This window comes from Ranitomeya imitator, chromosome 8, assembly GCF_032444005.1.
Source record: "Ranitomeya imitator isolate aRanImi1 chromosome 8, aRanImi1.pri, whole genome shotgun sequence".
Classification (NCBI taxonomy): domain Eukaryota; kingdom Metazoa; phylum Chordata; class Amphibia; order Anura; family Dendrobatidae; genus Ranitomeya; species Ranitomeya imitator.
Window position 1 is genome coordinate 1,634,154 of NC_091289.1, and position 17,217 is coordinate 1,651,370.

At 51.6% G+C, this 17,217-nt stretch overlaps 2 protein-coding genes across 5 annotated transcripts in view; both read right to left on the reverse strand.

Annotated features, from left to right (window-relative positions):
- Nucleotides 1-11,027, reverse strand: part of MST1 (macrophage stimulating 1) — a 32,689-nt gene extending 21,662 nt beyond the window's left edge. For 2 of the 4 annotated variants that reach the window (XM_069735975.1, XM_069735973.1), the window contains exons 1-6: nt 10,872-10,986; nt 7,897-7,948; nt 7,651-7,794; nt 7,343-7,481; nt 1,707-1,819; nt 33-147 (exon numbers count right to left, since the gene is read on the reverse strand). In XM_069735975.1, the coding sequence (XP_069592076.1) occupies nt 33-147; nt 1,707-1,819; nt 7,343-7,481; nt 7,651-7,705 (422 nt within the window). In that variant the 5' untranslated portion in view covers nt 7,706-7,794; nt 7,897-7,948; nt 10,872-10,986. Of the gene's footprint in view, nt 1-32; nt 148-1,706; nt 1,820-7,342; nt 7,482-7,650; nt 7,949-10,871 lie in introns of all 4 variants that reach the window. The other 2 variants (XM_069735972.1, XM_069735974.1) reach the window with 2 other exon arrangements.
- Nucleotides 9,196-10,695, reverse strand: LOC138647458 (uncharacterized). Its single transcript, XM_069736464.1, has one exon. The coding sequence runs from the start codon at nt 10,693-10,695 to the stop codon at nt 9,196-9,198; it is 1,500 nt and encodes a 499-aa protein (XP_069592565.1).
- Nucleotides 11,028-17,217: the final 6,190 nt, after the last annotated feature.

The following is a 17,217-nucleotide window of genomic DNA, read 5'->3' on the forward strand; positions in this document are numbered from 1 at the left end:
AACAGTGCACCGCTCACTACGGGGGCACTTACTTATGGTCATGGGGGAACTTCAGCCTCCAGTGCTGACATGTCTTCCCTTTGTTGGTTTTTGACACCGTTCCACGATAAGACGCCCCGTCACCCACAAAGCAGTCACGGACATAATCTGAGGGAAGAAGAGGGAGAGTCAGGGGACCCAATCCGGGAGAGGAGGAGGCAGCGAGATGGTCAGGAGAGGAAGAGACGGCTGAGAGATGGTCGGGAGACGAGGAGGAGGCGAGACGGTCAGGAGAGGAAGAGACGGCTGAGAGATGGTCGGAAGAGGCGGAGGCGAGGCGGTCGGGAGACGAGGAGGAGGCGAGACGGTCGGGAGACGAGAAGGCGGCAAAATGGTCGGGAGAGGAGTAGGCACTGGTGAGACGGTCGGGAGAGGAAGAGACGGCTGAGAGATGGTCGGGAGACGAGGAGGAGGCGAGACGGTCGGGAGAGGAAGAGACGGCTGAGAGATGGTCGGAAGAGGCGGAGGCGAGGCGGTCGGGAGACGAGGAGGAGGCAAAATGGTCGGGAGAGGAGTAGGCACTGGTGAGACGATTTGGAGAGGAGGCGGCGAGGTAGTCGGGAGACGAGGAGGAGGCGAGACGGTCGGGAGACGAGAAGGCGGCAAAATGGTCGGGAGAGGAGTAGGCACTGGTGAGACGGTCGGGAGAGGAAGAGACGGCTGAGAGATGGTCGGAAGAGGCGGAGGCGAGGCGGTCGGGAGACGAGGAGGAGGCGAGACGGTCGGGAGACGAGAAGGCGGCAAAATGGTCGGGAGAGGAGTAGGCACTGGTGAGACGGTCGGGAGAGGAAGAGACGGCTGAGAGATGGTCGGAAGAGGCGGAGGCGAGGCGGTCGGGAGACGAGGAGGAGGCGAGACGGTCGGGAGACGAGAAGGCGGCAAAATGGTCGGGAGAGGAGTAGGCACTGGTGAGACGGTCGGGAGAGGAAGAGACGGCTGAGAGATGGTCGGAAGAGGCGGAGGCGAGGCGGTCGGGAGAGGAAGAGACGGCTGAGAGATGGTCGGAAGAGGCGTAGGCGAGGCGGTCGGGAGACGAGGAGGAGGCAAAATGGTCGGGAGAGGAGTAGGCACTGGTGAGACGGTCGGGAGAGGAAGAGACGGCTGAGAGATGGTCGGAAGAGGCGGAGGCGAGACGGTCGGGAGACGAGAAGGCGGCAAAATGGTCGGGAGAGGAGTAGGCACTGGTGAGACGGTCGGGAGAGGAAGAGACGGCTGAGAGATGGTCGGAAGAGGCGGAGGCGAGGCGGTCGGGAGAGGAAGAGACGGCTGAGAGATGGTCGGAAGAGGCGTAGGCGAGGCGGTCGGGAGACGAGGAGGAGGCAAAATGGTCGGGAGAGGAGTAGGCACTGGTGAGACGATTTGGAGAGGAGGCGGCGAGGTAGTCGGGAGAGGAGGCGGGAAGACGGACGGGAGACGAGAAGGAGGCGAAACTGTCAGGAGAGGAGGAGGCGGCGGCAGAGAGACGTCGGGAGAGGAGGACGCGGTGGTGATACGATCGGGAGAGGAGGTCGGGAGAGGAGGCGGCGGCGGTTAGACGGTCGGGAGAGGAGGCGGCGGTGGCGGGATGGTTGGAAGACGAGGAGGCGGCGGCAGATATACGGTTGGAAGACGAGGCGGCGGAGAGTCGGTCGGGGCAAGAGGCAACATGCGTGATAGGAGGATCTCACCTTTCTTCTGGTACACATCATAGTTTATATTTTTCTGCAGTGTAACATCGAGAGAATTCTGAGTCCACGGGAGCAGCCGACAACTGAGCGACTTCAGATTATAGTCAAAAGACCTAAAAATATGGATATAACTCAGGATCAGTAATGTAATGTATGTACACAGTGACTGCACCAGCAGAATAGTGAGTGCAGCTCTGGAGTATAATACAGGAGGTAACTCAGGATCAGTAATGTAATGTATGTACACAGTGACTGCACCAGCAGAATAGTGAGTGCAGCTCTAGGGTATAATACAGGATGTAACTCAGGATGAGTAATGTAATGTATGTACACAGTGACTGCACCAGCAGAATAGTGAGTGCAGCTCTGGGGTATAATACAGGATGTAACTCAGGATCAGTAATGTAATGTAAGTACACAGTGACTGCACCAGCAGAATAGTGAGTGCAGCTCTGGGGTATAATACAGGATGTAACTCAGGATCAGTAATGTAATGTATGTACACAGTGACTGCACCAGCAGAATAGTGAGTGCAGCTCTGGGGTATAATACAGGATGTAACTCAGGATCAGTAATGTAATGTATGTACACAGTGACTGCACCAGCAGAATAGTGAGTGCAGCTCTGGGGTATAATACAGGATGTAACTCAGGATCAGTAATGTAATGTACACAGTGACTGCACCAGCAGAATAGTGAGTGCAGCTCTGGGGTATAATACAGGATGTAACTCAGGATCAGTAATGTAATGTATGTACACAGTGACTGCACCAGCAGAATAGTGAGTGCAGCTCTGGGGTATAATACAGGATGTAACTCAGGATCAGTAATGTAATGTATGTACACAGTGACTGCACCAGCAGAATAGTGAGTGCAGCTCTGGAGTATAATACAGGAGGTAACTCAGGATCAGTAATGTAATGTATGTACACAGTGACTGCACCAGCAGAATAGTGAGTGCAGCTCTGGAGTATAATACAGGAGGTCACTCAGGATCAGTAATGTAATGTATGTACACAGTGACTGCACCAGCAGAATAGTGAGTGCAGCTCTGGGGTATAATACAGGATGTAACTCAGGATCAGTAATGTAATGTATGTACACAGTGACTGCACCAGCAGAATAGTGAGTGCAGCTCTGGAGTATAATACAGGATGTAACTCAGGATCAGTAATGTATGTACACAGTGCCTGCACCAGCAGAATAGTGAGTGCAGCTCTGGGGTATAATACAGGATGTAACTCAGTATCAGTAATGTATGTACACAGTGACTGCACCAGCAGAATAGTGAGTGTAGCTCTGGGGTATAATACAGGATGTAATTCAGGATCAGTAATGTAATGTATGTACACAGTGACTGCACCAGCAGAATAGTGAGTGCAGCTCTGGAGTATAATACAGGATGTAATTCAGGATCAGTAATGTATGTACACAGTGACTGCACCAGCAGAATAGTGAGTGCAGCTCTGGAGTATAATACAGGATGTAACTCAGGATCAGTAATGTAATGTATGTACACAGTGACTGCACCAGCAGAATAGTGAGTGCAGCTCTGGAGTATAATACAGGAGGTAACTCAGGATCAGTAATGTAATGTATGTACACAGTGACTGCACCAGCAGAATAGTGAGTGCAGCTCTGGAGTATAATACAGGATGTAATTCAGGATCAGTAATGTAATGTATGTACACAGTGACTGCACCAGCAGAATAGTGAGTGCAGCTCTGGAGTATAATACAGGATGTAATTCAGGATCAGTAATGCAATGTATGTACACAGTGACTGCACCAGCAGAATAGTGAGTGCAGCTCTGGGGTATAATACAGGATGTAATTCAGGATCAGTAATGTAATGTATGTACACAGTGACTGCACCAGCAGAATAGTGAGTGCAGCTCTGGAGTATAATACAGGATGTAATTCAGGATCAGTAATGCAATGTATGTACACAGTGACTGCACCAGCAGAATAGTGAGTGCAGCTCTGGGGTATAATACAGGATGTAACTCAGGATCAGTAATGTATGTACACAGTGACTGCACCAGCAGAATAGTAAGTGCAGCTCTGGGGTATAATACAGGATGTAACTCAGTATCAGTAATGTAATGTATGTACACAGTGACTGCACCAGCAGAATAGTGAGTGCAGCTCTGGAGTATAATAAAGGATGTAACTCAGGATCAGTAATGTATGTACATAGTGACTGCACCAGCAGAATAGTGAGTGCAGCTCTGGAGTATAATAAAGGATGTAACTCAGGATCAGTAATGTAATGTATGTACACAGTGACTGCACCAGCAGAATAGTGAGTGCAGCTCTGGAGTATAATACAGGATGTAACTCAGGATCAGTAATGTAATGTATGTACACAGTGACTGCACCAGCAGAATAGTGAGTGCAGCTCTGGAGTATAATAAAGGATGTAACTCAGGATCAGTAATGTATGTACATAGTGACTGCACCAGCAGAATAGTGAGTGCAGCTCTGGAGTATAATAAAGGATGTAACTCAGGATCAGTAATGTAATGTATGTACACAGTGACTGCACCAGCAGAATAGTGAGTGCAGCTCTGGGGTATAATACAGGATGTAACTCAGGATCAGTAATGTAATGTATGTACACAGTGACTGCACCAGCAGAATAGTGAGTGCAGCTCTGGGGTATAATACAGGATGTAACTCAGGATCAGTAATGTAATATATGTACACAGTGACTGCACCAGCAGAATAGTGAGTGCAGCTCTGGAGTATAATACAGGAGGTAACTCAGGATCAGTAATGTAATGTATGCACACAGTGACTGCACCAGCAGAATAGTGAGTGCAGCTCTGGGGTATAATACAGGATGTAACTCAGGATCAGTAATGTAATGTATGTACACAGTGACTGCACCAGCAGAATAGTGAGTGCAGCTCTGGAGTATAATACAGGATGTAACTCAGGATCAGTAATGTAATGTATGTACACAGTGACTGCACCAGCAGAATAGTGAGTGCAGCTCTGGAGTATAATACAGGATGTAATTCAGGATCAGTAATGTAATGTATGTACACAGTGACTGCACCAGCAGAATAGTGAGTGCAGCTCTGGAGTATAATACAGGATGTAATTCAGGATCAGTAATGCAATGTATGTACACAGTGACTGCACCAGCAGAATAGTGAGTGCAGCTCTGGGGTATAATACAGGATGTAATTCAGGATCAGTAATGTAATGTATGTACACAGTGACTGCACCAGCAGAATAGTGAGTGCAGCTCTGGAGTATAATACAGGATGTAATTCAGGATCAGTAAAGCAATGTATGTACACAGTGACTGCACCAGCAGAATAGTGAGTGCAGCTCTGGGGTATAATACAGGATGTAACTCAGGATCAGTAATGTATGTACACAGTGACTGCACCAGCAGAATAGTAAGTGCAGCTCTGGGGTATAATACAGGATGTAACTCAGTATCAGTAATGTATGTACACAGTGACTGCACCAGCAGAATAGTGAGTGCAGCTCTGGAGTATAATACAGGATGTAACTCAGGATCAGTAATGTAATGTATGTACACAGTGACTGCACCAGCAGAATAGTGAGTGCAGCTCTGGAGTATAATAAAGGATGTAACTCAGGATCAGTAATGTATGTACATAGTGACTGCACCAGCAGAATAGTGAGTGCAGCTCTGGAGTATAATAAAGGATGTAACTCAGGATCAGTAATGTAATGTATGTACACAGTGACTGCACCAGCAGAATAGTGAGTGCAGCTCTGGGGTATAATACAGGATGTAACTCAGGATCAGTAATGTAATGTATGTACACAGTGACTGCACCAGCAGAATAGTGAGTGCAGCTCTGGGGTATAATACAGGATGTAACTCAGGATCAGTAATGTAATATATGTACACAGTGACTGCACCAGCAGAATAGTGAGTGCAGCTCTGGGGTATAATACAGGATGTAACTCAGGATCAGTAATGTATTGTATGTACACAGTGACTGCACCAGCAGAATAGTGAGTGCAGCTCTGGAGTATAATACAGGATGTAACTCAGGATCAGTAATGTAATGTATATACACAGTGACTGCACCAGCAGAATAGTGAGTGCAGCTCTGGAGTATAATACAGGATGTAACTCAGGATCAGTAATGTAATGTATGTACACAGTGACTGCACCAGCAGAATAGTAAGTGCAGCTCTGGGGTATAATACAGGATGTAACTCAGGATTAGTAATGTAATGTATGTACACAGTGACTGCACCAGCAGAATAGTAAGTGCAGCTCTGGGGTATAATACAGGATGTAACTCAGGATCAGTAATGTAATGTATGTACACAGTGACTGCACCAGCAGAATAGTGAGTGCAGCTCTGGAGTATAATACAGGATGTAACTCAGGATCAGTAATGTAATGTATATACACAGTGACTGCACCAGCAGAATAGTGAGTGCAGCTCTGGGGTATAATACAGGATGTACTCAGGATCAGTAATGTAATGTATGTACACAGTGACTGCACCAGCAGAATAGTGAGTGCAGCTCTGGGGTATAATACAGGATGTACTCAGGATCAGTAATGTAATGTATGTACACAGTGACTGCACCAGCAGAATAGTGAGTGCAGCTCTGGGGTATAATACAGGATGTAACTCAGGATCAGTAATGTAATGTATGCACACAGTGACTGCACCAGCAGATTAGTGAGTGTAGCTCTGGGGTATAATACAGGATGTAACTCAGGATCAGTAATGTAATGTATGTACACAGTGACTGCACCAGCAGAATAGTGAGTGCAGCTCTGGAGTATAATACAGGATGTAACTCAGGATCAGTAATGTAATGTATATACACAGTGACTGCACCAGCAGAATAGTGAGTGCAGCTCTGGAGTATAATACAGGATGTAACTCAGGATCAGTAATGTAATGTTTGTACACAGTGAGTGCACCAGCAGAATAGTAAGTGCAGCTCTGGGGTATAATACAGGATGTAACTCAGGATCAGTAATGTAATGTATGTACACAGTGACTGCACCAGCAGAATAGTGAGTGCAGCTCTGGGGTATAATGCAGGATGTAACTCAGGATTAGTAATGTAATGTATGTACACAGTGACTGCACCAGCAGAATAGTGAGTGCAGCTCTGGGGTATAATACAGGATGTAACTCAGGATTAGTAATGTAATGTATGTACACAGTGACTGCACCAGCAGAATAGTGAGTGCAGCTCTGGGGTATAATACAGGATGTAGCTCAGGATCAGTAATGTAATGTATATACACAGTGACTGCACCAGCAGAATAGTGAGTGCAGCTCTGGAGTATAATACAGGATGTAACTCAGGATCAGTAATGTAATGTATGTACACAGTGACTGCACCAGCAGAATAGTGAGCGCAGCTCTGGGGTATAATAGTCATTTATGTACTGTATGCACACAGTGGCTCCACTGTAGGCTGTAGGGTAGTATTTACAGCCACGGCCTGGATATTCCGGGTGTATTGGACGTTGTCTGAGGTTTCCGGTGCCCTCTTGGCTCCGCTGTTTCCTCTAGTTAGGGGAACTAGTGCTCAGTGAGATCAGGGGTAACATCTCGTTTGCTTGACCTCAGTGACCCCCACCCCCCCATTGTGGACGGGCAGCACCCACCTGCAGTCCAGCAGCTCCGAGCACTTCCTGGCACAGACATGGACGTCCCCTGTGACCTCGTCTTTGACGCTGCCGTCGGTCAGGTGCAGCAGCTCGGTGGCCTTGGATCGCTGGTAGTCGTTGAGCGCGCTGCGCTGGGCTGGGGGCACAGAGCACGGATAGAATCTGCCACCACTAGAGGGCGCTGCCTGCAGGGATCTCACTGAGCTGGATACATGGGTCGTTAACCCCTTCTGCCCGATGCTGGCAGACACCGCACACATTCGGCGCAGACTATGTCCGCGTAGCAGAAGTGCACAATACTTTACCTGCAGCGATGAAGGTGACGGCGTGCAGGACGAGCGTGGACAGTGCCGGCAGCATGGCTCAGGGTGGAGGCGGACGTACGCTGGTGCCTGCGACCTCGCTTCACAAATATTTGGCCTGATGACACATTAACCGCTGGTGCCGCTCTGCTCCATGGTGACCGAAAATAAAGGGAGACGTTCTCTCAGGATATCGCAATGTGCAGGTGAAAGGTGAAGCCACGACGGAGCTGGGCCTTGTAGTCCTACCACAGAGCGGACACCAGGACGTGGCTGGACGCCGACCTCTGACCCGGTGACACTGCCAAAAACAACACCACACAGAATGATTCCGGGCAGAGGATGCAGCAGTAGGCGGCGGCGATGGGCAGCAGTAGGTGGGGGCAGCAGTAGGTGGGGGCGGTGGGCAGCAGTAGGCTGTGGGCAGCAGGAGGTGGCGGCGGTGGGCAGCAGTAAGCGGCGGTGGGCAACAGTAGGTGGGGGCAGTGGGCAACTGTAGGTGGGGGCGGTGGGCAGCAGTAAGCGGTGGCGGTGGGCAGCAGTAGGTGGGGGCGGTGGGCAGCAATAGGCAGGGGCGGTGGGCAGCAGTAGTTGGTGGTGGGCAGCAGTAGGGGGCAGGATGGGCAGTAGATGGCAGCGGTGGTGGGCAGCAGTAAGCGGTGGTGGTGGGCAGCAGTAAGCAGCAGGCAGTGGATGGCGGTGGTGGTGGGCAGCGGTAGGCGGCGGTGGGCTGTAGGGGGCGGTGGTGGGCAGTGAATGGCGGTGGTGGTGGGCAGCAGATGATGGTCGGCAGTAGATGGCAGTGGTGGTGGGCAGTAGATGGTGGTGGGCAGTAGATGGCGGTGGGCAGTAGATGGCGGTGGTGGGCAGTAGATGGTGGTGGCAGTAGATGGCGGGTAGTAGATTGCTGTGGTGGTGGGCAGCAGATGATGGTCGGCAGTAGATGGTGGTGGTGATCAGCAGATGGTGGTCGGCAGTGGTGGTGGGCAGTAGATGGTGGTGGTGGTGGGCAGTAGATGGTGGTGGGCAGTAGATGGCGAGTAGTAGATTGCGGTGGTGGTGGGCAGCAATGATGGTCGGCAGTAGATGGCGGTGGTGGCGGTCAGCAGATGGTGGTCGGCAGTAGATGGCAGTGGTGGTGGGCAGTAGATGGTGGTGGTGGTGGGCAGTAGATGGTGGTGGGCAGTAGATGGCGAGTAGTAGATTGCGGTGGTGGTGGGCAGCAGATGATGGTCGGCAGTAGATGGCGGTGGTGGTGGTCAGCAGATGGTGGTGGGCAGTAGATGGTGGTGGTGGGCAGTAGATGGTGGTAGGCAGTAGATGGCGGGTAGTAGATTGCGGTGGTGGTGGGCAGCAGATGATGGTCGGCAGTAGATGGCGGTGGTGGTGGTCAGCAGATGGTGGTCGGCAGTAGATGGCAGTGGTGGTGGGCAGTAGATGGTGGTGGGCAGTAGATGGCGGGTAGTAGATTGCGGTGGTGGTGGGCAGTAGATGGTGGTGGACAGTAGTTGGCGGTGGTAGTGGGCAGTAGATGGTGGTGGTGGGTAGTTAATGATGGTGGGTAGTAGATGGCGGTGGTGGTGGGCAGCAGATGGTCGGCAATACGTGGCGGTTGGGGTGGGCAGCAGATGGTGGTGGGCAGTAGATGGCGGTGGTGGTGTGCAGTTGTATGCGGTGGTGGTGGGCAGTAGATGGCGGTGGGTAGTAGATGTCGGTGGTGGTGGGCAGTAGATGGTAATGGTGGGCAGTAGATGGCGGCAGTGGTGGGTAGTAGATGGCGGTGGGCAGTAGATGACGGTGGGTAGTAGATGGCGGTGGGTAGTAGATGGCGGTTGTGGTGGGCAGTAGATGGCGGTTGTGGTGGGCAGCAAATGGCTGTGGTGGTGTGCAGTTGTATGCGGTGGTGGTTGGCAGTAGATGGCGGTGGTGGGCAGTAGATGGCAGTGGGCAGTAGATGGCATGGCGGTGGTGGGCAGTAGATGGCGGTGGTGGGCAGTAGATGGCGGTGGTGGGCAGTAGATGGCGGTGGTGGGCAGTAGATGGCGGTGGAGGGCAGTAGGCAGTAGATGGCATGGCGGTGGTGGGCAGTAGATGGCCGTGGTGGGCAGTAGATGGCGGTGCGCAGTAGATGGCGGTGGAGGGCAGTAGATGGCGGTGGAGGGCAGTAGATGGCGGTGGAGGGCAGTAGATGGCGGTGGAGGGCAGTAGATGGCGGTGGGCGGCAGTAGATGGCGGTGGGCGGCAGTAGATGGCGGTGGGCGGCAGTAGATGGTGGTGGGCAGTAGATGGCGGTGGGCGGCAGTAGATGGCGGTGGGCGGCAGTAGATGGTGGTGGGCAGTAGATGGCGGTGGGCGGCAGTAGATGGCGGTGGGCGGCAGTAGATGGCGGTGGGCGGCAGTAGATGGCGGTGGGCGGCAGTAGATGGCGGTGGGCGGCAGTAGATGGCGGTGGGCGGCAGTAGATGGCGGTGGGCGGCAGTAGATGGCGGTGGGCGGCAGTAGATGGCGGTGGGCGGCAGTAGATGGCGGTGGGCGGCAGTAGATGGCGGTGGGCGGCAGTAGATGGCGGTGGGGGGCAGCAGATGGCGGTGGGGGGCAGTAGATGGCGGTGGGCGGCAGTAGATGGCGGTGGGCGGCAGCAGATGGCGGTGGGGGGCAGCAGATGGCGGTGGGGGGCAGTAGATGGCGGTGGGCGGCAGTAGATGGCGGTGGGCGGCAGTAGATGGCGGTGGGGGGCAGTAGATGGCGGTGGGCGGCAGTAGATGGCGGTGGGGGGCAGTAGATGGCGGTGGGGGGCAGCAGATGGCGGTGGGGGGCAGTAGATGGCGGTGGGCAGCAGATGGCGGTGGGGGGCAGCAGATGGCGGTGGGGGGCAGCAGATGGCGGTGGGCGGCAGTAGATGGCGGTGGGGGGCAGTAGATGGCGGTGGGGGGCAGCAGATGGCGGTGGGGGGCAGTAGATGGCGGTGGGGGGCAGTAGATGGCGGTGGGGGGCAGTAGATGGCGGTGGGCAGCAGTAGATGGCGGTGGGCAGCAGTGCACTGTACATAATCTCATCCTCATGTAATAGGAGGCACAGGCCCCGTTATACCGTCACTGTGGGGGAGGGGCTGGGTCACGTGTTACAGGCAGTGAGGCCGCCAGTCTGATGCCGTGCGGTCATGTGATAAAGTCATGTGACTAATAATCACTTTTCCAATGTGGCCAGAAGCGGAGGAGACGCACCTGTGTGAGGAGCCGCGGCCGCCCTGCTGCTCCCGGAGCCGCTCTGTCTCCTCAGTGTCCGCCCGGCCGCGGGGATGGAGGAGGAGGAGGAGGAGGAGGAGGAGACGTCCCAGAAATCCTGCGGTTCCAGCTGTGCGCGGGATCACGTGACGAATCAGAGAACTGGACCAAGAATCCGAGGGACGGAACAATGTGGAGGCGGAAATCACCTCAGACCCGATAGATAAAGCGGGAGACCGACAACTGTGCCCGATAATGGGAGAGCGAAGAACCGGGGGCTACATCTATTGTATGGGAGCGAAGACCCCGATACACCGTGACCCGTCCTCTATTATATGGGAGCGAAGACCCCGATACACCGTGACCCGTCCTCTATTATCTAGGAGCGAAGACCCCGATACGCCGTGACCCGTCCTCTATTATATGGGAGCGAAAACCCCGATACGCCGTGACCCGTCCTCTATTATATAGGAGCGAAGACCCCGATACACCGTGACCCGTCCTCTATTATATGGGAGCGAAGACCCCGATACGCCGTGACCCGTCCTCTATTATATGGGAGCGAAGACCCCGATACGCCGTGACCCGTCCTCTATTATATAGGAGCAAAGACCCCGATACACCGTGACCCGTCCTCTATTATATAGGAGCGAAGACCCCGATACACGGTGACCCGTCCTCTATTATATGGGAGCGAAGACCCCGATACACGGTGACCCGTCCTCTATTATATAGGAGCGAAGACCCCGATACACCGTGACCCGTCCTCTATTATATGGGAGCGAAGACCCCGATACACGGTGACCCGTCCTCTATTATATGGGAGCACAGACCCCGATACGCCGTGACCCGTCCTCTATTATATGGGAGCGAAGACCCCGATACGCCGTGACCCGTCCTCTATTATATGGGAGCGAAGACCCCGATACGCCGTGACCCGTCCTCTATTATATGGGAGCGAAGACCCCGATACGCCGTGACCCGTCCTCTATTATATGGGAGCGAAGACCCCGATACGCCGTGACCCGTCCTCTATTATATAGGAGCGAAGACCCCGATACGCCGTGACCCGTCCTCTATTATACAGGAGCGAAGACCCCGATACGCCGTGACCCGTCCTCTATTATACGGGAGCGAAGACCCCGATACGCCGTGACCCGTCCTCTATTATACGGGAGCGAAGACCCCGATACGCCGTGACCCGTCCTCTATTATACGGGAGCGAAGACCCCGATACGCCGTGACCCGTCCTCTATTATACGGGAGCGAAGACCCCGATACGCCGTGACCCGTCCTCTATTATACGGGAGCGAAGACCCCGATACGCCGTGACCCGTCCTCTATTATACGGGAGCGAAGACCCCGATACGCCGTGACCCGTCCTCTATTATACGGGAGCGAAGACCCCGATACGCCGTGACCCGTCCTCTATTATATAGGAGCGAAGACCCCGATACGCCGTGACCCGTCCTCTATTATATGGGAGCGAAGACCCCGATACGCCGTGACCCGTCCTCTATTATATGGGAGCGAAGACCCCGATACGCCGTGACCCGTCCTCTATTATACGGGAGCACAGACCCCGATACACCGTGACCCGTCCTCGATTATATGTACCCCACTGGTCACAGCGACCCAGTTAGAGACTATACCATTTATAACCACCCTCTGCTTTCTATCACTAAGCCAGTTACTAACCCATTTACACACATTTTCCCCCAGACCAAGCATTCTCATTTTGTGTACCAACCTCTTGTGCGGCACGGTATCAAACGCTTTGGAAAAATCGAGATATACCACGTCCAATGACTCACCGTGGTCCAGTCTATAGCTTACCTCTTCATAAAAACTGATTAGATTGGTTTGACAGGAGCGATTTCTCATAAACCCATGCTGATATGGAGTTAAACAGTTATTCTCATTGAGATAATCCAGAATAACATCCCTCAGAAACCCTTCAAATATTTTACCAACAATAGAGGTTAGACTTACTGGCCTATAATTTCCAGGTTCACTTTTAGAGCCCTTTTTGAATATTGGCACCACATTTGCTATGCGCCAGTCCTGCGGAACAGATCCTGTCGCTATAGAGTCCCTAAAAATAAGAAATAATGGTTTATCTATTACATTACTTAGTTCTCTTAGTACTCGTGGGTGTATGCCATCCGGACCCGGAGATTTATCTGTTTTAATCTTGTTTGACCGGTTTCACACCTCTTCTTGGGTTAGATTGGTGACTAGGGTTGAGCGAAACGGATCGTTCATTTTCAAAAGTCACCGACTTTTTGAAAAGTCGAGAGAGAGAGAGAAAAAAAATCCCATTGACTTTGCATTGGGTTTCGTGTTTCGGTCGATCCCCGACTTTTCGCCATAATCGGCCGATTCCACTCGACTTGCCTTGCCCAGGCGTGTACTACGGAGGACAGAGAATGAACTTCAATCCAATATTGCAGCCAGCATGCAGCCAGCGGGTAAGGAAAGGGTGAATCAAAAACTCCAAAACCCCGCCTCCATGGCTGAAGATTGTTCCCTCCAAATTCAGGCGACAGTGTCCCTTTAATATTGGGTTTTCTTTGTCTCTCAGTATTTTATTTTCCACTGTGAATACCGTGGAGAAGAAGGTGTAATATATTTGCTTTTTCTCGTCATCTACAACCATTCTTTCCTACACTTTCACTTATGATTCCTTTACTATTGATATAGTTGAAGAACAGTTTGGGATTAGTTTTACTCTCCTTAGCAATGTGCTTCTCTGTTTCCTTTTTGGCAGCTTTAATTAGTTTTTTAGATAAAGTATTTTTCTCCCTATAGTTTTTTAGAGCTTCAATGGTGCCATCCTGCTTTAGTAGTGCAAATGCTTTCTTTTTACGGTTACTTTGTTTACTTCTTTGTTTAGCCACATTGGGTTTTTCCTATTTCTAGTCCTTTTATTCCCACAAGGTATAAACCGCTTACACTGCCTATTTAGGATGTTCTTAAACATTTTCCATTATCTGTATTCTTATCTCTGAGGACATTGTCCTATTAAAACAGATTACGGGCATCTCTAAGCTGGTCAAACTTTGCCTTCCTAAAGTTCAGTGTTTTTGTGACTCCCTGACAAGTCCCCCTAGTGAAAGACAAGTGACATTGTACAATATTGTGGTCGCTATTTTCAAGATGCCCCATGACCTCAGGGATCGGGCGACACAGCCTTTCAAGGACTCAGACCTCGAGCGGGTGGTCTGGGACCAGGGACGGCTGTACCGGGTAACAGTATAGCAAGGTTTACCGGAGGTGTGGCCTAGGGACCGACAGTGGTACCTTGTTCGTTCCGGGTGGTTGTTGCGGATCGCACATGAAGTTCCAATTGCTGTACACTTAGGGATCGCCAAGGCCAAGCTAGCCCAGAATTTCTACTGGCCTAAAATGGGGGTCGATATGGCTGCCTACTGCCCTTCGTGTGACATCTGTCAGAGTGGGGAAGGCAGGGCGGCGCCCCAAAGCCCCACGGGTGCCATTGCCCATAATTGAAGAGCCTTTTGAGAGGGTGGCTGCGGATCTCATCGGACCCGTCTGTTCCCAGCCGCTCCGGGAAACACTTCATACTAACGGCAGTGTATTATGCCACCTGGTACCCGGAAGCGGTAGACTTGTCTACTCGGGCCGACAAGGTGGCCATTGCTTTGCTGGAGATTTTCTCCCGAGTGGGATTTCCCTAGGAAATGCTCACCGACCAAGGCACCCAGTTCATGTCACAGCTGATTGAGTCCCTTTTTTTAAGTAAATTCAAGTGCAACATGTAGTGGCCAGCCCGTACCATCGCAGACTAATGGCTTGTATGAGCGGTTCACTGGCACACTCAAGCAAATGCTTAAGATGTTGGTTGACTCCCACGGGAGCGACTGGGAGCGGTACCTCCCTCACCTACTATTTGCCTACTGGGAGGCTCCGCAGGCCTCAACGGGGTTCGACCCCTTCGAGCTCCTGTATGGGCGGCATGTACGAGAGCTCCTTGCTCTGGTGAAAGAGGCATGGGAAGTAGACTTGGCCACCCCTGGAGTGTCGGTCGTTTAGTACGTCGTGCACTTTCGGGACAAAATGACAACCTTGTTGCGGCTGGTGCAGGACAATATACCCTTTAAAAAATTCTTTATTTAGTATAAATTTTAAAACAAAAAAACACAAATAAGTGAAAAAACCAAATGGGCAAAATTCAAAACAAAAAATGATAATTTGCTGATCTGTAGCCTCCAGTTGGTATAGCAGCAGGGGTACAAATAGGCCTATTTGACCCTATTTTGCCCTAACTGAACCCAGGACAGTTTGCCCCATGCTGACCAGAAACGCTGGTACGTCCAGAATGCTTGTGAAAGGACCTACCAGGTGGGTCAGAAAGTATGTGTACTTGTCCCAGTACCACAGGACAAGCTTCATGCAGCCTGGGAGAGCCCATACCTCGTGCACCAGCGGCTCAATGACATCACGTACCCGGTCACCCTAGACCACATCCGTGGAAGGCTTTCCCCACGTGAACATGATGAAGGCCCATCATGAGCGGGAGGCCTGCACCCTCCCTCTGTGCAACTTTCCCGAGGAAGGAGAGACTGAAACCCTCCTGGATCTGCTCACCCAAGTCAAGGCAGGTGGATCCATTGAGGACGTAGAGGTTGGCCACCAGCTCTTCTAGGACCAACGGTCCCAGCTGGTGGCTACTCTGTGCCCCAAGATATCCTGGATGAAAACCTCTTCTAGAGTGCTCTGGACCTCAGACTTGGCTGAAGGTTCACCTTCCAACAAGACAATGACCCTAAGCACACAGCTAAAATAACAAAGGAGCGGCTTCAGAACTACTCTGTGACCATTCCTGACCGGCCCAGCCAGAGCCCTGACCTAAACCCAATGGAGCATCTCTGGTGAGACCTGAAAATGGCGTCCACCAACGTTCACCATCCAACCAGACGGAACTGGAGAGGATCTACAAGGAAGAATGGCAGAGGATCCCCAAATCCAGGGGGGAAAACTTGTATCATTCCCAAGAAGACTCCTGGCTGCACTAGCTCAAAAGGGGCTTCTCCTCAATAGTCAGCAAAGGGGCTGAAGACTTATGACCATGGGATATTTCAGTTTTTATTTAATACATTTGCAAAAATTTCTACATTTCTGTTTTCTTCAGTCACGATGGAGTGCAGAGTGTACATTAATGAGAAAAAAAATGAACTTTTTTTGAATTTATCAAATGGCTGCAATGAAACTAAGTGAAAAATTTAAAGGGAACCTGTCACCCCCGTTTTTTGAGATTGAGATATAAATACTGTTAAATAGGGCCTGCGCTGTGCGTTACTATAGTGTATGTAGTGTACCCTGATTCCCCATGTATGCCGAGAAATACATTACCAAAGTCGGCGTTTTCGCCTGTCAATCAGGCTGGTCTGGTCAGGTGGGCGTGTTCACAGCGTTCTTTTCTTCCCCAGGTTTCCGTTGGTGGCGTAGTGGTGTGCGCATGTCCAAGGTCCGGATTCCCTGTGCCCACGTGAAGACACAGCGCGCGATCTGCGCTGTCATTCCTTTCATCGGTGCGGGCGGCCATCTTCCTGGGGCCGCGCGTGCGCAGATGTAGTGCTCTGCTGCACGGGGCTTCAGGAAAATGGCCGCGGGATGCCGCGCGTGCGCAGAAGAGATCGCGGCGGCCATTTTCCCAAAGCCGAGTTTGCATCTCGGCTTTGGGAAAATGGCCGCCGCGATCTCTTCTGCGCACGCGCGGCATCCCGCGGCCATTTTCCTGAAGCCCCGTGCAGCAGAACACTACATCTGCGCACGCGCGGCCCCAGGAAGATGGCCGCCCGCACCGATGAAAGGAATGACAGCGCAGATCGCGCGCTGTGTCTTCACGTGGGCACAGGGAATCCGGACCTTGGACATGCGCACACCACTACGCCACCAACGGAAACCTGGGGAAGAAAAGAACGCTGTGAACACGCCCACCTGACCAGACCAGCCTGATTGACAGGCGAAAACGCCGACTTTGGTAATGTATTTCTCGGCATACATGGGGAATCGGGGTACACTACATACACCATAGTAACGCACAGCACAGGCCCTATTTAACAGTATTTATATCTCAATCTCAAAAAACGGGGGTGACAGGTTCCCTTTAAAGGGGTTTGAATACTTTCTGTACCCACTGTAACAGGTCTGGTATAAATGTGTGAAAAAAACAAAACAGTCCTAAAAATCAGCTTTTATTTCTGTATTAATGTAAAAAAGCTTAATAATATAATAGCTTATCGGTGAGTTGATCAGATGTAGGTACACAGTAGTCATAGGTCAGGTAAAATACTACACTAAGAGCTCACCGACAAAAAAA